This window comes from Ornithorhynchus anatinus, chromosome 16 (genome assembly GCF_004115215.2).
Source record: "Ornithorhynchus anatinus isolate Pmale09 chromosome 16, mOrnAna1.pri.v4, whole genome shotgun sequence".
Classification (NCBI taxonomy): domain Eukaryota; kingdom Metazoa; phylum Chordata; class Mammalia; order Monotremata; family Ornithorhynchidae; genus Ornithorhynchus; species Ornithorhynchus anatinus.
In genome coordinates, this window is record NC_041743.1 from 3,018,718 (window position 1) to 3,040,724 (window position 22,007).

General features: G+C 55.7%; 1 protein-coding gene across 1 annotated transcript; it reads right to left on the reverse strand.

Annotated features, from left to right (window-relative positions):
* Positions 1-892: 892 nt before the first annotated feature.
* On the reverse strand, positions 893-21,958 carry FAM78B (family with sequence similarity 78 member B). The gene is made up of 2 exons (XM_029080335.1): positions 21,602-21,958; positions 893-2,411 (listed from the first exon to the last, which is right to left on the reverse strand). The coding sequence occupies exons 1-2, from the start codon at positions 21,862-21,864 to the stop codon at positions 1,889-1,891; spliced, it is 786 nt and encodes a 261-aa protein (XP_028936168.1). The 5' UTR covers positions 21,865-21,958; the 3' UTR covers positions 893-1,888.
* Positions 21,959-22,007: the final 49 nt, after the last annotated feature.

The window sequence follows — 22,007 nt, forward strand, 5'->3', positions numbered from 1 at the left end:
CCATCCTGGACGGTGGCATTGAAAGGGACGCTTGGAGCACGTTCTGCTCATAATCCTTATCCAAGCGTCCCTGTGAACTGAGTGCCAACTCCGCCCCGGGCCTGTGGTGTGACCTCGGATGAGTCACCCACCTTGTCTCTGGCCCCGTTTCCTCGATTATCAAAAGGGGATCAGCCGCCGGCCTCGCTCTTCCACCCCCCTGCCTCAGATTGTGAGACAGGGACCGTGTCCAAACTAGATCTCGTATCTACCCCGACTCTCAGCCCAGTGTTTGTCACAGGGCAAGAGCTGAACAACTACCATAATGAACCAAGAAGGCTGAAGGGGAGAGGAGACCGCCACTGTTAAATTTGGAGGCCCCGGTGAGGTTCTGCAGAAGCGGAAACCAGCCGGGCCTGGCTCAGAGCTCCGGGAGCCGATCTACTGGACAGTTGAACCCAATGGATCACGGGAGGCAAAAGATGCCCTTCCGCCAGGTCGATCTGATTGATTCCTGAGGTTCTGCCCCGACAGCTCCATGGGGCGACCCTTCCCACCCTTTCCAATAATCGGTGCCAAGATCCAGGGTGGGAAAAAAGGGTCGGCTGAGGCCACGTGGTCACCGAGGTCCTTGAACTTCAATTTTTTTATGGTATTTGTGAAGCACCTACTACGTATCAAACCCCGTTCTGAGCGCTGGGGTAGATCCAGGTTTCTAAAGGTCTGCGAGTCCCGAACTTAACTTCCCTGTGCCTCAGTTCCCTCATCTGGGAAACGGGGATTAAGACCGTGAGCCGCAGGTGGGACAGGGACCGTGCCAAACCCGATCTGCTTGCATCCACCCCAGCGCTTAGTACAGTGCCTGGCACCTAATCAGCGCTTAACAAATATCACAATTATTATCATTCTCATAACTGAGCGCTGGGAGAGAGCGTAAAAGCCCTCGATAAATACGGCCGAATGGAAGGTGGGAATTAGACAGGGACCTTCACGGGGCTCATAATCCACGAGCTATAGGTGGGCGCGATCTACGCGAACCTCCAGGGATGCCCCAGATGCTTCAGATGAGGCGGTCGGGAGATACGTCATCCGGAGATGGTGTTCGAACACATCACCTCACCTGTTAGCCCAACCCGAGGACGGAAACGCTCGCTTAACCCCCTTCACGTCCAGAGCCAGGACAGGTCTCCCAGGTGGCCAAGACCGGGCTTTTCTTTTGGCAAACGTTAGGGTCGGTTTAGAGGAAGAAGAGAACAGCCGTCGACTACGTGGCCCTTCGGGACTTCTCCTTCTGAAAACGCGGGGAGCGGAGGGGCTCCTGAAGATCCCGGCCCGCTGCACGACAACGAGGAAATCCACGCCAAGGGGGTGCGGGAGGAACAATATTCTGAGGAGATCCCGACCCAGGTGGGTGCATCCACGGTGCCTAGCGTTGGCACCGTGGCTGCCCGGCTCCCTCCTCACAGACGACCTTCTATCGATCCAAAACGAATGCATAGGTATAAACGTCCCGGCGTCGCGTGGGGTCCCCCCCCACCCCCGCCCATCCCTTCCGGCCGAGCGGCGGGGGCCGGATCCGAAGGGAGCCCCCCCGCCGGACGGTCTCGGGGCGGCTTCCCAATTCCGCCTCCGACCCGTGGGGATGCTCGATAGAGCGCCGTCGACGGATTGGGGACGCGACGGAGGCCCCAGGCACTCTGCCGGATCGCGGGCAGGCCCTCCCAAGAACCGGGACCGCGCGGGGACTCCGGGGGGAGACCCCCTCCACCCCCCACCCCACCGCACAAGCCCCCCAGCTTCCGCCGGCCTCGCTTCCCCGGGACCCGAGCGGCAGGCGCGGGGAGAAGGCCTCCTTTGGCTCAGAAATTCAGTTTGGCCCCGGCCCCCCTCGACGGCGCCCGGAGGACCCCTACTTGGCCGGGATGACGACCAGCGGCGGCCCCCTCTTGGGCCTCCACATGAGGACCTGGGCGTCGTTGGCGTTGGGCTTCACCAGTGCGTTGTGAGGGATGGGCTCCATCCGGTGGAGGACGCGGGGCTGGTCCTGCTGGGCCCGGCCCACCAGCCGGGCCCGCTGGCCCAGGACCCGCAGCGGGTCCACTTCGATGTCCACCCGCATCCTCCACTTGATGGTCTGCAGGACGATCTTCTCCTTGCTGGTGGCGTTCATGGCCACCAGCCAGGTGGTGAAGCTCTGGTCCCTCTTGATGCGCGTCAGCAGCGGCACGTTGCTGTCGCTCACGGGGACGGCCCACGTCACGCTGGGGTAGAAGTTGTCGTTCATGCTGACCGAGAAGCGGGAGGTCTTGCTGGTGGGGCCCACCAGGGTCACCGTCTCCGTGGTGTTGCCGTACCAAGGGTAGCTCACCCCGTCCGAGTCGCTGATGGCTTTCACTCGCCCTTCCCTCAGGTCGGGAAGCTCCCAGCTCGACCTGGCGGAGCGGAAGAGACGGAGGGGAATCAAAGCCGGGAGGGAGGAGGGGAGCCGAGCGCCGGACTGAACGCTCGGGGCAGAGCGCGGCCGCCCGACGGGGCCACCCGTACACTCACGGTGTCGTGGACAAGAGCACCGGCCTGGGACTCGGAGGGTCGGGGGTTCTGATCCCGGCTCTGCCGCCTGTCTACTCTGTGTCCTTGGGCCAGTCACTTCACTCCTCTGGGCCTCGGTTGCCTCATCTGGAAAATGGGGATTAAGACCGTGAGCCCCATGTGGGACAGGGACCGTGACCAACCCGATTATCCTGTATCCAGTCCAGCGCTCAGGGCAGTGTCTGGCACAGAGTGAGGGCTTAACAGATACCATAAAAAAAAAACCAACCCAAAGCCAGGAGACCGTCAGCTCCTCGAGGCAGGGGGTCGTGTCCACCAACTCTATCGTCCTCTCCCAAGTGCTCAGTCCGGTGATCCCCCCAAAATAGACCGTACGCTCCACAAGGGAGGGCAGGGGGTGTAGCGACTGATTCTCTTGTACTCTCCCAGGCATTTTAGAATTGTGCTTCTGCACCCAGGAAGTGCCCAAACCAAACCGCTGACCGATTGATTGACTGATCGCGTGGCGGCTCCGACCAACCCATCTCGTGGCCTCTGGACCCCACGTCGCCATCTTGCCCGATGAGTCGGCCGTCTCCCGACCCTTTGAGACGCTCCCGGGGAATGGCTCAGCGTCCATCTCTCCCCGAGGCGGATCCCCCCACCTCCCGTCCGACTCTCAGTGCAGGCCGGTGGTTGGGAAGCAGCGTGGCCTGATGGTTAGAGCCGAGCCTGACGGTAATCCCGACTCTACCCCTTAATAATAACTGGGGAATTTTTTCAGCGCTTACTATGTGCCAGGCACCGTACTAAGCGCCGGGGTTGAGAGGAGATGATGGGGTCGGACCCGGTCCCTGTCCCGCATAGGGCTCCCCGTCTTAATTACAGATGAGGGAACTGAGGCCCAGAGAAGCAGAGTGACTCACCCAAGGTCACACAGCAGACAAGGGAGAAGCTGGGATTAGAATCCGGGTTCTTCTGATTCTCAGGCCCGCGCCCTCTCCGCTAGGCCACACTGTTTCCCTTGTCTGCTGTGTGACCTTGGGCGAGTCAGTTCGCTTCTCTGGGCCTCAGTCACTTCATCTGTAAAATGGGAATTAAATCCTCCTCCCTCCGACTTAGACTTGGGACTGTGTCCGACGCGATGAGCTGGGATCCACCCCAGCGCTTAGAACAGTGCCTGCCGCGTAGTAAGCGCTTAACAAGTCCCTTAGTTACTATTCCCCGGGAGGAAGCGGGCCGCGGTGTTCCCAGAAGCTATTCATAGCTCCGGGAAAGCAGACGCAGCTCGGAAAATGGCAGCTCCTGGGGTTCAGGCCAGGATATTCTCGGGAAGCGGTGGGGCAGACCGGAGAGGGGAGGGAAAGCTGGGGCTCCGATTTCAGCAGCGGCGAAATCGAGGGCTTGGCGGGATCAGAGCACTGTGCTAGGCCATCAGGGGTATTGACCGAGGGGCTGTTGGGTGGAGAACGCTGTACTGAGCGCTTGGAAAAGTACCGTATAGTAGGCCCGATCCCTGCCCTTACGGAGCTCCCAGTCTACACTGTGCAGAGCACTGTACTGAGCGCTCGGGAGAGAACAAAAGAATTAGAAGAGTCGATCCCTGCCCTCAAGGAGCTTCTGGTCAAGTATGTGCAGAGCACTGTACTGAGCATATGGGAGAGTAAAATGGAGTGAGTAGATATAATCCCTGCCCTTGAGGGGGTTACAATCAAGCAGGAAGACAGGAACTCACACTAATTAAGGATAAGGGCAGTAACACCGCGGTTAAAGAGAATACAATCCCAAAAGGGTGAGCACTAGCCCAGACCGTCTCTCATCTCTGCTTAGAGTGCTTGATAATAAGAATCGTGGTATCTGTGAAGTATTTACTCTCTGCCAAGCACTGTATTAAGCGCCGGGGTAGACGCAAGATAATCCAGTCCCTCATGGGGCTCACAGTCAAAGTAGGAGGGAGAACAGGCACCGGATTCCCAATGAGCAGATGAGAGAACCGAGGCCCGGAGAAGCGGGGCCACCGGTCCGAGGTCACACAGCAGACAAGTGGCGGAGCCGGAATTAGAACCCAGGTCCTCCGACTCCCAGGCCCGGGCTCTTGCCACTAGACCGTGCTTTTTCTCGAATACTATTGATGGGTCGACTGATTGAGAGTGGAGTGGGAGCGGTAGGACGGGTGGCTGAGCGGAGCTGCCCCGGAGGAGCGCGGGAAGGAGAGGCAGGGGACAAGCTGAGGAGACGCTGGCTCCGCTTAGAAGTCCCCTGCTCCCTCTCCTGTTCTTCCCGGAAGCGCACCAGGGCCAACATTTTCCCCTCCGGACCCAGTTGTCCCGCTTCAGAGACTCGAGCGGGGGGAGGTGGGGCGGTTGGGCGGCCGTCAACTTCCTTCCCGTCGTGACATCGGAGGGAGCCGGCAGCAGTTGCCGAATTCACCACCCGGAGGCCTCCGGGGCTGCGGCCCCCGGGTTCCTCCTGTGGTAAACGTAGGGGCCCGGGCCGCCATTCCGCCAAGCGGAGGGACGGGGCCGGGAGCCGGGCCGGATCTGGGCGTCGAGTGGAGGCCGTGGCGTGCCCCGGGCTCCTCGGGCCGGGCTGACGGGGGGGGGCTGCCCGGGAAGCGGCCCGGAGAGTTGAGGGGCTTCTCCGGGTTCCCAGAATGGGAGGACTTCTCAGCCCACAACCTAGGCTCCAGTGGCGTCTACATCCGCACCCCGCCCATAGCCAAGGCCTTACTTCCCCCCTTCACACATACGTGGCCTAGTGGGAACAGCCTGGGCCCCGGGAGTCAGGGGACCTGGGTTCTAATCCCACCTCCACCACCTGTCTGCTGGGCAAGTCACTTCGCTTCTCAGTGCCTCAGTTCTCTCATCTGTAAAATGGGGATTCAATCCCTGTTCTCCCTCCTACTTAGACTCGGTGATCTCCTATCTACCCTGGCGCTCAGTACGGTGCTCGACACACAGTAAGCGCTCAGCAAATACCACGTCTTCTCTCTCTGCCCGGCGAGAAACTCCATCTTCTTTTCAAATCCGCCAGGCTCCATCTCTGCCTATCCTCAAAGCCCTCCTTCTCTGGGAAGCCTTCTTGGATTCATTTTCTTCTCCCCAGCTCCCACGTCAAACCCAGCGATCTTTAAATATATCGATCGAAACGGGTTCTGCTCTTTACGCGCTTTTTTACTCCCCTAACCATCTTTCCGTTTTCTTTTTCCTCCTGTCGGGAAATGCAAATAAAAATAGTAACAACCGTGATATTTTACAAGGGCTTTCTATGCGTCACACCCTGCACTAAGCGCTGGAGTAGATACAAGAAGATGATCAGATTGGACACAGTCCCTGTCCCACCCGGGGCTCACAGTCCAAGTTGGAGGGAGGACAAGCATTCGATCCCCATTCTGCAGAGGAGGAAACTGAGGCCCCGAGAAGTTAAGTGACTTGCCCAAGGTCCCTCAGTACGCAAGTGGCAGAACTGGGATGAGAACCCAGGGCTCCTTCCACGAGGCCACGCTGATTACCGAAATGACTGCGTCAGCCAGTGGATCGTATTTTTTGAGCACTGACTGTGTGCAGAGCACTGTACTGAGCGCCTGAGAAAGTACAATACCGCAGACACATTCCCTGCCCACAATACTGTAAGATCGTTGGGGGCAGGAATTGTGTTTTTTACCACTAATGTAAGCACTCTGCACTTAGTGATCGAGAAATACGGTGGATGGATGGATGGATCACCCACAAACTCTCTTTCTCGCTCTCTCCCTCTCTCGCCTTTCCCCACACCTTCTCCCGGGACTGCTTCCACATCTATCAAAAACTTCCCGGATTCCCAAACTGTATAAGTCGCCACTTTCAAGGACTATCTCTCCCTGGTTCCTAGAGGAGGTGTTTTTTTTTTTTTTTTTCCGGTCGTCTGATCCACCCCGCCGTTCAAAACCGCTAATTCGGTTTCCTAAAGCAGTCGGCTCGGCCTTAGAAATCCCTGGCAGAGTACACTGAAGCCCCTAAAATGCGCTTGCAATCTGATCAACTCTGCATTTTTTAACTCTCCATTTATACAGATTTAATTAGTTTTCCTTTGGCTGAATCCACTCGCGGGGCCTCGGATTGGAGTCGAGATAAATCGCTTCTCTAGGTTTGTTCTCTAGGAGCTTGCCGGGCTCAGAGGGGAGACCGCCAGCCTCTGACTCCCAGGTTCGGAATTCCATCAATCAGTGGTGTTTACTGAGCGCTCACTGTGTGCAAGGCACTGGGCTAAGCGCTTGGGACAGCACGGTATAGCAGAATTAATAATAATAATAATAATAATAATGTTGGTATTTGTTAAGCGCTTACTATGTGCAGGGCACTGTTCTAAGCGCTGGGGGAGATACAGGGTCATCAGGTTGTCCCACGTGAGGCTCAGTCTTCATCCCCATTTCCCAGATGAGGTCACTGAGGCACAGAGAAGTGACTTGCCCACAGTCACACAGCTGAGAAGTGGCAGAGCCGGGATTCGAACCCATGACCTCGGACTCCCAAGCCCGGGCTCTTTCCACTGAGCCACGCTGCTTCTCTTTGGTGGACACGTTCCCTTTCCACAACAAGCCTCAATCCTGTTCCAGATACTAGTAGCCGCAGTTAACAGTGGTCAATTGAAAGAGTAATAGTTTTAAGTCATCCTAGTATCATCAGAGGTATTTACTGAGCGCTTACTGTGTGCTCAGCACCGTACCAAGCACTACAGCAGCAGTGGTAATAAAGATAGCGGTATTCGTTACGTGCTTACTATGTGCCAAGCGCTGTACTAAGCACCGGGGGAAACACGAGATCTTTAGGTCCCACCTGGGGCTCACAGTCTAAGCAGGAGGGCAAAACACTGTGAAATCCCCATCTTGCAGATGGGGGAACTGAGGCCCGGAGAAGTGACCTGTCTAAGGTATCGCACCCTAGACTGGAAGCTCGTTATGGGTAGGGGATGTGTCTACCGACTCTGTTGTAGTTTACCCTCCCAAGCGCTTAGTACAGTGCCTGGCACGTAGTAAGCGCTTCACAAACACCATAGGTATTATCTCCACAGTGTCCTGCACACAGTAAGTGCTCAACAGATACAACTGATGGACTGATTATTCTCCCAAGTGCTCAGTAAATACCACCGACGGAACGAGGGGCAGCTCATAGGGAGAAATGAAGTGACGGAGCCCCCCGTGGGGCTGGGGAGGGGGGCCTGCGGGGTGGGGGAGACGAGCCACGGGAGCGTTTAAGACAAGACTGGTTTATTGTTTTCATTAACGCCCTTCCTTGCGCGTTTCACACCCCATATTTTGTTGCTTACTGAGCAGCGAGCTGACACGGCCTGTTATTAATGGCGGGGAGTTTGGAAGCCACAACTGGGACGAATCCAGGGACTCAGAGGGTGAGTTGGGGGTCTGCCCAGGGAGATTGGGGGGGATGCAGGATGACCCAGGCTTCAGGGAAATCCCTTTGCAGTCCGTGAAGGAGAGTCAGGGACAACTCCAGGGAGACATAGAGGCAATCGCTACACAGGTTCACATGTGTTCGCCACACGTTCACGCCCACGCCAGCCCCTTCTTTGGCAACGGCGGTCACAACCATCTCCGGAATCCACCGCTCCCTCTCCATCCAGACCGCCCCCGCCCTGAGCCCAAGAGAGGCATGGAGGTCTAGTGGGTAAAGCCGGGGCCTGGGTGTCGGAAGGACCCGGGCTCTAATCCCGGCTCCGCCACTTGCCCGCTGGGTGACCCTGGAGCGGTCACTTCACTTCTCTGTGCCTCAGTTCCCTCATCTGGAAAATGAGGATTCGGCACCTGTTCTCCCTCCTACTCAGACTGTGAGCCCCCATGTGCTACCCTGGCGCTTAATACGGTACACAGGAAGCTCTTAGCAAACACCACTATGATTATTATTATTCTCAGCCTTTGACAATGCAGCGTCCTCGACTCGGTGCTTCAATAGGAGCCGAACGGTGCAAGGAAACAGGAAGGCGTATTTCCCCGGTCATACGCAGTTCTACGGTGGCGAGAGGGCCGTCACGTTATGCAGCTTGTGGTCACCTCTGACCCCCGGGACTTCTTCCTTTGTCCTGGGGGTCCATCAGTCTTTCCCCCTTTTGTGGGTGGGACCTGCCCCCTCTGGCTGTCTTGAATTTCCTCCTGTTTTCTTAGGAGCGTTTCCTCAAGGTCACTTGGGATTCCACTCCCGTCTTCCCCAGGAGGATGGGCGCGCCACCCAGTTTAGCATCACCGCAAATTTAATGAGATTGGACCCACTCCCCGGTCCACAAGGGCTAACAGTCTACCTCATCCCCATTTTGCAGAGGAGAAAATGGAGGCTCCGAGGGGGTGAGTTACTTAGACTACATTAGATTAGTCCGATTAGACCGTAAACCCGTCAAACGGCAGGGACTGTCTCTATCTGTGGCCGACTTGTTCATTCCAAGCGCTTAGTACAGTGCTCTGCACATAGTAAGCGCTCAATAAATACTGTTGAATGAATGAATGAATACTTGGCCGAGGTCATACCGCTGTGTTACAGCTGGCTATGGCTAAGGCATGGATACTACTAGTAATAATGATGATAATGATAATAATAATTGTGGTATTTCCTCAGTGATTACTCTGTGCCAAGCCTGGGAGTCAGAAGATCATGGGTTCTAACCCCGGCTCCGCCACCTGTCTGCTGTGTGACCTTGGGGAGTCACTTTACTTCTCTGGGCCTCAGTTCCCTCATCCGTAAAATGGGGATGGAGACCGTGAGCCGCACGGGGGATAGGGACTGTGTCCAACCCGATCTGCTTGTATCTATCCCAGCGCTTAGTACGGTGCCTGGCACATAGTAAGCTCTTAACGAATACCATAATTATTATTATTATTGCTACTACTAAGTGCTAGGGTAGCTACAAAATAATCAGGTCCTACATGGAACTCACAGTCTAGGTAGCAGCGAGAACCTGCACTGAATCCCCGTTTTACAGATGAGGAGCCCGAGGCCCCGAGGAGTGGAGAGAAGCAGCGTGGCTCGGTGGAAAGAGCACGGGCTTAGGAGTCAGAAGTCGTGGGTTCTAATCCCGCCTCCACTACCTGTCAGCTGTGTGACTTCGGGCAAGTCACTTGACTTCTCGGTGCCTCGGTTCCCTCACCTGTCAAATGGGGATGAAGACTGTGAGCCCCAAGTGGGACAACCTGATTACCCTGTATCTCCCCCAGCGCTTGGAACAGTGCTCGGCACATAGTAAAAGCTTAACCAATACCAATTTGCCCAAGTCACACAGTGGGGAGGGAGCAGAGGCGGGATTAGAACCCGGGTCCTCTGACTCCCAAACCCAGGCTCTTTCTTCCTTCGAATTGGTTTTCTACATATACCTCTCTGCCCGTTCTTAAATATACTCTTCCCTGCTGGATCTTGCTTCTCTTGGGCAGGCGCTTCAGGTCTGTGTCCCTTGAGTCGCTGCCCGCCCTCCGCCCGCCTCGTCTTCCCCACGGCTCCTGGATGGGGCCGGGCACCCCCCGCCCCCCAAGGCCCAGGAGCTGGCCTTCCCCCTGGCTGGCCGGCTTTAATAATAATAATGTTGGTATTTGTTAAGCGCTTACTATGTGCCGAGCACCGTTCTAAGCGCTGGGGTAGACACAGGGGAATCAGGTTGTCCCACGTGGGGCTCACAGTCTTCATCCCCATTTTACAGATGAGGGAACTGAGGCCCAGAGAAGTGAAGTGACTCGCCCACGGTCCCACAGCTGACAAGTGGCAGAGCTGGGATTCGAACTCATGAGCCCTGACTCCCAAGCCCGGGCTCTTTCCACTGAGCCACGCTGCCGGAAGGCTTTACCCTTCCGGGCTGTGGGGGGTAGGCAAGGGGTGGCTCTCCCCCACCCCGGGCCCCCCGGTGCCAGCTCATGGCCCGGCCCCGGCGCCACCCCCCCAGACGCGGCCTTCTGCTTGGCAGCGGCGCCCAGCCTGCCATCTGGCAGCCGGGGCCGGCGGCAGGCGGGCTCGGCGCCGGTTTGGAGCGGTTCCGGAAGCCACACGGGCTGAGGGTGAGGTACCCGGAGGCCCCTCGAGGCCCTTGACGTTCGAGCCCCGGTCGATCAATCAGCCAATCAATCGATATGAGAAGGGGCCCGGTGCGGTGAACGGAGCCCGGGCCTGGGAGTCCAAAGGTCATGGGTTCTAACCCCGGCCCCACCGCCTGTCTGCTGTGTGGCCCCGGGCGGGTCACTTCACTTTTCTGGGCCTCAGTGACCTCATCTATAAAAATGGGGACTGAGATTGTGAGCCCCATGTGGGACGGGGACTGTGTCCAATCTGATTTGCTTGTATCCACCCCAGCGTTTAGTACGGTGCCTGGCACAGAGTAAGCCCTTATCAAATACAATTATTATCAGTAGTATTGTTAATACCGTTTAACTCGCCTATCCTGCCACCTGGCCATCTGTCCCTTCTCTTTCTCTTCCTCTCTGTAACCATTTCGGGCCTGTGGAAGCTCCCATTCTGGCATCCTCTCCCAAAGCCGGTCAGTCCGTCAGCCAATCGTATTTATTGAGCGCTCACTGTGCGCCGAGCACTGTACCGAGAAGCTTCTGGATCCATCCGAGGCGGAAGGCCCGAGGGGGGTCCAGGAGCCGGGATAAAACCGGGGTGGGATGCATCCAGGGCTTTCTGGCTCCGCTACCTGTCTGCTGTGTGACCTTGGGCGGGTCGCTTCACCTCTCTGTGCCTCAGTGACCTCATCGGTAAAACGGGGATTAAGACTGAGCCCCATGTGAGACAGGGACGGAGAAAGTCGCACAGCAGACAAGTGGAGGAGCCGGAATTAGAACCCAGGTCCCGTCCCTGATTAGTTCGCATCTATCCCAGTGTTTAGTACAGTGTCTGGCACACAGTAAGCACTTAACAAATACCATTTAAAAAAAAAGACTTTTCAGTACCTGACCCTATCAGGGTCACACACACACACACACACACACACACGTGCACGTCCACATGCGAAGAAATGGGATACGGGGGAGGACCCGGCTAATTGTTCCGTGTTATTGATTCTCTCCTTCACCCACCCTATTTAGGGAATCGGAGACAGTGTAATTAGGCTAGAGCTGTAGGCTGAAATTCCTCAAATAAAAAGAGAAAGGGAGAGGGAGGGAGAGAGAGAGGAAGGAGCAGTTGGAAAGAGGGAGGGAGAGAGGACAGGATGGGAGGGAGGGGGGAGAGAGGGTAAGGAGAGAGGAGGAGAGGATGGAAGTGAGAGAGGGAGGAGCAGAGGGGATGAGGGAGAGAAGGAAGAAAGGTCCAAGCCAGAGCCCCCGTGGCGGGCCGGAGTGGGCCTGCGGCTAGGATTCCCCCTCCCCTTCGGAGTGCCCCCATCTGTCGCCTGGCCCAGGCTGGGTGGGGCCCGGCGACCCCCGACCATCTGCCGCCGGGGACGGCCCAGGCCGCCCGGCTCCCCTCCCCAGTCTGGGGGGCTCAGGACCGGCGGGGCGGCTCCCGAATTCCTCCCAAGCCCCCATCCCCCCCGCCCCCTCCAACTCTTCCCACTAGCCTCTCCCCAGAGCAGCACATTTCCTGCCATTTGTGACACATCCCGAGTGCCTGACTTGTCTTTACAGCTAATCGCCGCTCACACCCATCAATCAATTGTATTTAGTGAGCACACGAAGGACCGCTCTCTCCCTTTCTTTTTCCCTTTCTCTCCCTCCCTCTCTCCTTCCCCCCTTCCCTTCCTCTCCCTCTCTCTCCTTCTCTTCTTCCCTTCCTTTCTCTTCTACTCCTTCTCTCCATCCCTCTCTCGCCTTCCTTCCTCCCTTCCTCTCTTTCTCTCCCTCCCTCTTTTTCTTCCCTCCTTCCCTTCTTTCTCCTCTCTCCTCTTACTCTTCCTCTCTCCTCCCTCTCCTTCTCTCCCTCCCTCTCTCCTTCCCTCCTCCCTTTCTCTCTCTTCCTCTCTCCCTCCCTCCTCTCCCTCTCCCCTCTTTGCACTTCAATCTGTGACCTTTGGTCATCTGATATTCGCCTCACCGAAACACTTAGGTGCATATCTTTAAATTATATATTACAAATCATTTATCTACATCAACGTCTGCCCCCCATCTAGACAGTAAACCTGTTATGGGCAGGGAGCAAATCTACCGACTCTCTTGTACTGTGTCCTCCCATAGCCCTTGGCAGAGTGCTCTGAACACAATAAGTGCTCAATAAATACCATTGATTGATCGATTCTCTCCCCTTTTCCCTCCCCTCTCCACTTTTCTCTCTCTCTGGCAAATGGCCAGGAATCTGTGTGTCCTGAGCTCCTCTTTGCACTGCTGAGACGGGCAGGATGTAGCCGGATGTAGCTCCCGAAAGCAGAAAGCTGCTCTGGTGCAGGAGAAAGACTGCAGACCCAATGGCCCCCCCGGGTAGACCACCCTCTCCCAGGGTCCGGGTTGAGGAGGGGACAGAGGGTCTGAGGACATCACGGTCAACTGGAAAGGGCCCAGGCGTCCTTCCAGACAGCAAAAGGGCGGCACCCCGAGAAAAACAATACTGCGGGCGTGAGTTCACCGTCTTAATCCCCATTTTACCGATAAGGTAACTGAGGCACGGAGAAGTTACGCAGCGTGCCCAAGGTCCCATAGCAGACAAGTGGCGGAGTCGGGATTAGAACCCACACCCTTTGACCCCCAAGCCCGGCCTCTTTCCACTAAGCCATTGGGGTATGCTAAACAGGAATCAATCGATTTATTTATCGAGTGCTTACTACGTGCAGAGCACTGCACTAAATAATGTTGGTATTTGTTAAACGCTTACTACATGCGAAACACTCGGGAGAGTATATTACAACGGAATTATCGGACGTTCCCTTCCCATCAAGAGTTTACAGTCTAGAGGGAAGAAGGGAATTTATCAGCGTAGCTTTTCTGAGGTCACGAGATTTCAGAAGGGCTTTAAAGAGGGGGAGAATTGAGGCCTGGAGATTTGGGGGGGTACGGGATTGGGGGGGTGTAGGGAGGCCCAGCCTGGGGCAACAGGTCGGAGAAGGAATAATAATAATAATAATAATGTTGGTATTTGTTAAGCGCTTACTATGTGCCGAGCACCGTTCTAAGCGCTGGGGTAGACATAGGGGAATCAGGTTGTCCCACGTGGGGCTCACAGTCTTAATCCCCATTTTACAGATGAGGGAACTGAGGCGCAGAGAAGTTAAGTGACTTGCCCACAGTCACACAGCCGGCAAGTGGCAGAGCTGGGATTCGAACTCATGAGCCCTGACTCCAAAGCCCGTGCTCTTTCCACTGAGCCACGCTGCTTCTCCGGGTGAGAGGGTGAGTTTGAGGGGGAACACAGAGTGGGCGACCTCCAAATTAACCTCCCCCAAACTCCCGGAGCGGCTTCATCCCGGGGGTGGGAAGCGGCGTGACTCAGTGGAAAGAGGCCGGGCTTGGGAGTCAGAGGTCATGGGTTCTAATCCCGGCTCCACCACTTATCAGCTGTGTGACTCTGGGAGTATCACTTCACTTCTCTGTGCCTCAGGGACCTCATCTGGAAAATGGGGATGAAGACTGTGAGCCCCACGTGGGACAACCTGATTACCTTGTATCTACCCCAGGGCTTAGAACAGTGCTCGGCCCGTAGTAAGCGCTTAACCGATACCATCATCATCATCATCATCATCATCATTATCCGGGTGAGACATCAAGGAGAATTCTCCATTTACAGGGAACTGGGGAGGGGAGGGGTCTCAGTTATGATGGGTTTTTTTTTTTCCCTTCTTCTTCAGTTTGGAGCCATTCAAGAACCATTATGCAAAGCAACAGATAAATCCTCCTGGGGTAATGGAACCTGCTTTTAAAGTGCCAACTAGAATATAGTGCTCTCCGTCTTCTTCCTGCTCTCCGCGGAGCGGGAACGATGATCGGAAACCCCATCTAAGTCACTCTCCCTGGCTTAGAATCATTCCCCGACGCAACCCCATTGGCAGAGGGATCAGCCGCTGCAGCTGGGGGGTCGGGCGGGGGGTGCGGGGTTGTGGGCTGAAGACAGGAAGGATAATAATAATGAAGATGGTATCTGTTAAGCGTTTACTATGTGCCAAGCACTGTTCTAAGCGCTGGGGTAAGTACAAGGTAATCAGGTTGTCCCACGTGGGGCTCACAGTCTTCATCCCCATTTTCCAGAATGGGGGAACCGAGGCACAGAGAAGTGAAGTGACTTGTCCAAAGTCACACAGCAGACAAGTGGCGGAGTCGGCATTCGAACCCACGACCTCCGACTCCCAAGCCCGGGCTCTTGCCGCTAGGCCATGGAAGCAGCAAGACTTAGTGGAAAGAGCACGGGCCTGGGAGCCGGGGGACCTGGGTTCCAATCCCGGCTCTGCCGCTTATCTCCTGGGTGGCCTGGGGCGGGTCACTTCATTCCTTCATTTAATCATATTTACTGAGCACTTTCTGGGTGCAGAGCACTGTACTAAACGCTTGGGAGAGGGCCACAGAACAATACATAGACACCGTCCCTGCCCCCGACAAGCTTTTCTAGGCATCAGTTCCCTCCCCTGCGGAGTGGGGGTTCGAATCCCGTTTTCCTTCCTACTTAGAAAGGGAGCCCTACGTGGGACCTGATTTTGTTGTACCTACTCTAGTGCTTAGTAGGGTGCTCAGCACATAGTCGGTGCTTGGATACCACAATTATCATTCCAATTATTAAGTGGGGTTGGGAGGGAAGGAGCTACTTTATAGTCTCTTCAAGATACGTGTGTAGTGATGATAACGATAATGTTTGTGGTTTTTTTGGCGTTTACTAAGACACTGTACCAAGCACCGGGGTAGATACAAGGTAATTGGGTCAGACACGGTCCCTGTCCCTCATAGGGCTCACGGTCTTCATCCCCATTTTCCAGATGAGGGAACTGAGGCCCAGAGAAGTGAAGTGACCTGCCCGGGGTCACCCAGCAGACATGTGGCGGAGCGGGGATTAGAACCCAGGTCCTTCTGGTTTCCGGGCCCGGGCTTCACCCTCTGAGTCACTACGGGGCTGCATTTGCCAGTGTGACTGATCCCGACCTTGCTCTCCCGGGGCCCTTGAAGTCTCTGCCCCGCTGTCAAGCAATCAAGACTGCGTTTCACTGGATCTGGGTCACTCTGATGGCAGAGGGACCCTCAGGATCAGGACCGATTTCACCTCTAACCACTACCCTTCTCTGCCTCTCCTTCGGCTGCGGAGGAGGGGACCTACTGGGCTCTCTTCGGCTGGGGATCAGCCGAGCTTTATGTATTTATCGAAGGGTTTACCGTCTCTCCTGCCACAAAAGCCTCACTGGTTTCCTAATTACTTTAATCGCCGGCCTCTTCCACCTGCTATTCTCTCCAGGAGCCCGATCGCCTCGTCCCTCCCGCCTGCGTTCCCCGCGGGCCTCCGGGCACGTGGTAGGCGCTTAACCGATGCCATTAAAAAATGAATAAATTGGGGCAGTGAAATGCTCTCTGCAACACAAGTTCTGGATGGCAAATTATAATAATAACGACAATAACAATATTTAAGCGCTTACTATGTGCCAAGCACAGTAGTAATCGCCGGGGTAGATATGAATCATCAGGTTGGACACAGACCCCGTCCCCCACGAGAGAGAACAGGGGGATAATCTCCATTTTACAGATTAGGAAACTGAGGCCCAGAAGTCAGGCGACTTGTCAGACGAAGGGGTGACAGTAGGATGACAGATACCCGAGCGGGTACCGGACTGTTATCTGAGAGGGGATTCCTAGGGAGGGAAGACCGACAGCTTAAAGACCGCTGCCTGTTGGGTGACCTCGGGCAAGTCACTTCACTTCTCTGGGCCTCAGTTCCCTCATCTGGAAAATGGGCATGAAGACCGCGAGCCCCAGGTGGGGACCGTGCCCAACCCGATTACCTTGTATCTGCCCCAGCGCTCAGTACAGTTCCTGGCACAGAGTAAGCGCTGAACAAATACCACAGTCGTTATCATTATATTATTAATCCTACGCACATTCGACGTGGAAGGGGAGGTCATTCGCTCAGTCAGTTCTCCGACGGTGAGGTCCTGTTGGGTTCGGGTGGCCGGGGGTCGGGGCGGCCAGGGGTCTCTGGTCTCGCTTGGACCCACTGGGACTTCACCATCAGTATCCTCAATAGCATTTACTGAGCACCTCCTGTGTGCCAAGTACTGGACTGAGCACCTGGAGAGTCCAAAAGCAGGGTGTAGACACGATCCCTGTCCCCCCAGGAGCTGACGGGGCAGAGCACTGGACTGAGCACTTGGGAGAGTCCAATTCAGTACAGGCACACACACGCACCTACATACACAAAGGTGACAAGGCTCGATTTTCATTCCTCCAGAAGGACAAATGCAGGGTTTTCAGGAGACAAACGAGAATATCTTGGATTTAAATAGCATCTTTCTTTCTAGGAACTCCGAGTACCAGCACATCTCCACACTTCATTCCCACGATATCGTCACGGGACAGAAAGAGAGGAACCGGATTATTACCCCCTTCCGGGTGGGGAGAACCGACGCTCAAAGCCATAAAAATCACTTGGCCAAGGCCCTTCAGTTATTATTATTAGTAATGGCAATAATAATAATGACTGTGGGATTTACTTTATCGTGGTTAAGCGCTTACTATGTGCCAGGCGCCGTACTAAGCACTGGGGTGGATGCAGGCAAATCGGGTTAGACACGGTCCCTGTCCCTCGTAGGGCTCACAGTCTCAATCCCCATTTTACAGATGAGGGAACTGAGGCACAGAGAAGTGACCCGTCCAAGGTCACACAGCAGACAGGTGGTGGAGCTGCTGGTTAATTCTATAGCTAATCTGCAGATGGCGGAATCCAAAAGAACCTAATTAATAATGTTAATAATAATGTTGGTATTTGTTAAGCGCTTACTATGTGCCGAGCACTGTTCTAAGCGCTGGGGTAGACACAAGGGAATCAGGTTGTCCCACGTGGGGCTCACAGTCTTAATCCCCATTTTACAGATGAGGTCACTGAGGCACAGAGAAGTTAAGTGACTCGCCCACAGTCCCACAGCCGACAAGTGGCAGAGCCGGGATTTGAACTCATGACCTCTGACTCCAAAGCCCGGGCTCTTTCCACTGAGCCACGCTGCTTCTCTAATTTTCCCCCGTCCCCAAGTCCTCTGCCCTTTCTGCCCTCCCCTTGGGCCTTGGCTAACCCCCCAGGTTTCGATACGAAGTTACAAAATCCTAGACTACTAAGCCACCCTGCCCACATGGTCTAGTGAATAGAACCCGGACCTGGGAGTCAGAAGGTCCTGGGTTCTAATTCTGGCTCTGTCCTGGGACCTCGGGCCAGTCACTTCACTTCTTTGGGCCTCTGTTCCCTCCTCTGCAAAATGGGGATGAAGACTGCGAGCCCCACGTGAGACAGGGACCGTGTCCCACCCGATTACCTTGGATCTACCCCGGCGCTTAGTACAGTTCCCGGAATAGGGTAAAAGCACTTAACGAATACCATAAAAATAAAATTTCCGGCTGAGAAACACAGCTGGGCCGGATTTGTGAATTGCTTAGATTGAGAGTTCCTTGAGAGACCAGATCCGTGTCTAATTCCCACCTGCGCACTCTCTGCCAGGGTTTAGTAGAAGCAGCGTGGCTCAGTGGAAAGAGCACGGGCTTTGGAGTCAGGGCTCATGAGTTCGAATCCCGGCTCTGCCACTTGTCGGCTGTGTGACTGTGGGCGAGTCACTTCACTTCTCTGTGCCTCAGTTCCCTCATCTGTAAAATGGGGATTAAGACTGTGAGCCCCACGTGGGACGACCTGATTCCCCTGTGTCTACCCCAGCACTTAGAACAGTGCTCGGCACATAGTAAGTGCTTAACAAATACCAACATTATTATTATTAGTATAGCGCTCTGCACTCAGCCACCGCTTCATACCATTACTAATAGGCAAGGTGAGTTTTTAATACCGAAAATCAGTTTCCCAAACCAAACCGCGGTAGGCCGTACCGGGTCAAATGGGTCGGAAGTTCAATGCTCAAGTTGCAAAGCCAACCCCAAAGCCGCATCCAACGGAAACGCTGATTTCCACCGGCACGCCAAGCCCCACTTTCACCGTGGCCCTCTTCGGAGCCAAAACTGCAGCGGAAAACCACCACTTCAAGCAACTGAGGTTAGCAGTCTGGAGAGCTGAGTCCCGATTTTTGGATCACGACAAACACCTGCAACTGGGGAGGGTCTCAAGTCTGGTACTTTTTTTTTTAAAATGATATCTGTTAAGCACTGACTAAGCTCTGGGGCGTATACAAGCTAATCAAGTTGGACACGGTCCCTATCCCACATGGGGTTCACAGTCTTCATCCCCGTTTTACAGACGAGGGAACCGAGGCCCAGAGGAGTGAAGCGACTTGCCCAAGGTCACACCCAGCAGGAAGGTGGCGGAACCGACATTAGAACGGAATCTCTGGGAAGCCGTTTTGAAAATCCCCTGACCTGAAAAGGTTTCACTCTTTCCGAAGGGATCCGAAGCAACGACACACGACGGCAGACGGCGGCACAAAAAACGCGCTCGGCCCGAATGTCCACGGCGGAGGAGACCGAGGTCGCCTGAGGTCACCGTTAGCAAGGGGAACTGGGCTACTTTTTGACCGTCACTCCATAACTCGCTGTGTGGTCTATGTTAGGGTTTTTTTGTTGTTATTATTGTTGACCCAGGGGTTAACTTAGCAATAAGTGCTGGTCGATACGGTCCTCTGGACTGCAAGCTCACGGCGGGCAGGGAGTCTGCCGACTCTGCGGTCCCGTCCTCTCCCAAGCGATCGATAAGGCGCCCTGCCCATCGGAAGCACTCAATAAATACCACTCGTCGATGAACAACCACTATCACTATCATCGTGGACAGTATTTCTCGAGCACCTACTGTGTGCAGAGCACGTGGGACGCGGACTGTGTCCCACATGCTCTGCACACAGTAGGTGCTCGAGGAATACTATCCACGATGACAGTGATCAACTGAGCTCCTTCTCCCTCCCAGTTCACTAAATCTGCAATAACAGCCTTCTAATAACAGTTTAAGAAGACACACATGCCCCCCCCCACACACGCAAGCGTGCACAGACAGATCGTTCTTTGGAGGGTGTGTTTCTTTTTTTCCAAGGCATGATTCATCCAAAATAATAAGTCCCCATTTTATCACAGTTCAGCTGCCTGCCAGATACCAAAAATCTCCGGCCCCAGAGCGACGTGGAAAGTTTATCACGGGGAAGGATGGAAACCTGCAGCCGATCCCCGGGAGGATGATCCGCCGGCTCCTTTCCGACCCGCCGTCCGTTTTCCGGTTTGGGATAACTGGCTGGAATGGGCCTCCGCTTGAGTTCTGGGTAAATCTCCTTTCCTTCGAGGAAGAGGCTTTTATAGTATTTATTAAGCGCTTCCTACGTGCCAGGCACGATGCTAAGCGCTGGGGCAGACAGAAGTTACTCAGGTTGGACACAGTCCCTGTCCCACATGAGGCTCCCAGTCTTCACCCCCATTTTGCAGATGAGGCACCCGAGGCCCAGGGACGTGAAGCGACCGGTCCGAGGTCACAGCAGTCGAGCGGCGGAGCGGGGATGAGAACCCAGACCCTTCTGACGTCCAGGCCCGGGTTCTAGCCGCCAGGCCTTGTGGACGAGGCTTCTTTTCAAGAGGGGCCTTCTGCTATAGGCTGCGTCCTAACGCGTGCCTTTCTTCTATCCACTTTACTCATTTAAGAGGCAATTCCGCCCACAGCAGGGAAATTATCTTAGCCAGTGGCCCGGCCACCTGCTTATCAATTAATCAACCAGCCAACCAACGGTATCTTTTGAGCGCTTACCATGCGCAAAGATTTCATTCCCTCGCTCGATCGTATTTATGAAGCGCTCACCGTGGGCAGAGCGCTGTACTAAGCGCTTGCGAAAGGACAATACAGCAATAAAGGGTGGCGATCCCTGCCCACAACGAGGTCACGGTCTAGGGCACCGTACTGAGCTTTTGGGAGACGGGAATTCGCAGACACGTTCCCTGCCCGTAAGGAGATCAGCACGAAATGGGGATCGGGAAGAGGGGGAGATGAGAGGAATCAATGAGAAAACCCGAGGGCCATCCCACCCGACCCCACTGTCCCTCCTTTTGGGGCATCCCCCAGCCTCTGGTGGATGGAGCGATGGATGGATGGATGGATGGATGGATGGATGGATGGGAGGATGGATGGATGGATGGATGGATGGGAGGATGGATGGATGGATGGATGGATGGATGGATGGATGGATGGATGGATGGATGGATGGATGGATGGATGGATGGATGGAGGATGGATGGATGGATGGATGGATGGGAGGATGGATGGATGGATGGGAGGATGGATGGATGGATGGATGGATGGATGGATGGATGGATGGGAGGAGGGAAGGGAGGGTGGATGGATGGAGGAGGCCGGATTGCTGAATGAAGTTGGAGAGCTCCCAGCACCGCGGAGAGGAGGAGGGAAGGGAGGCGGAAGCCGGCAGACGCTTCCCACATGCTCTCATCAAAGTTTGGAAGCCGAAAGGACAACACACATCTTGCCCCGGCCGGTCTCCCTGCCTCCCGGGGACAGCCCCCTCCCCTGCGCGACCCCCCTTTCCACCCACTTCAGCATCCTCACCACCGGCTCCTAGGGGGTCCGAGCCCCGGCACGGAGGGACCCCTTTTTCGGTCCATCTCGGACCTCCCCTCCCCCCCAAAGCCCCCCACCCCACTCAACACCCCCAAAAGCCCTGCCCGAAGAAGCAGGTCTCACCCAGACCCCGAAGACTCCCCCTCCTCCTCTCCCCATCTCTGCCCAAGATTTCCCCAGGTGGGGGAGACCCCCTTCCCTCCCTCACCCCCGGAATGGGGGTGGGCTTCAGGTAGGGAAGGGAGGCGTCCCCCCCACCTCTCCGCCCTCGCTTTAAAAGAAAAAATTGCTTTGGGGAATCCTCCTTCAGTCCTCGGAAACAAAGGCAGAGGGCGGGGGAGAGAGGGGTTGAAAGGGAGAAGGGAAATTTGGGAAGGAGATTTTGGAAAGGGGATGGGGGGGGGGAAGGGATGGAGGGGTCCCCACATCTCTCCGTCTTTCGGGGAGGGGGTCCCCCGGCTCTCCATCTGGGTCTGGCTTACATGCCCAGGTCGCTGTAGGTGTTGAAGAACTCCATCTGGTTGCAGGCCTGGATCCAGCCCACCACCCAGGTCTCTCGGCGGGGGATGGGGGGCATGGCCACCCGGGCGGAGGCCTTGAAGTAGGGGGTCTTGTAGCGCAGGACGATGGGGGAGGTCTCCTCGATGAGGGTGGGGGCCTGGTCTATGGTGGCACAGACGTCGTAGACGGCGATGCCCTCCCGCCGGACCCGCGCTTTGCAAGTGATGCTCTGCAGGCAGCCCATCCTGGGGGGCGGCTGGGGAGGGGCGGGGCCCGGGGGGAGGGGGGGGACCACCACGCCGTCAGGCGGGGATGGGGACCCCCTGGCGGAGCTCCGGCATCCTCTCGGGGAGACCCTCGGCCCCCTCCCCTCTTCCTCCTCCTCTT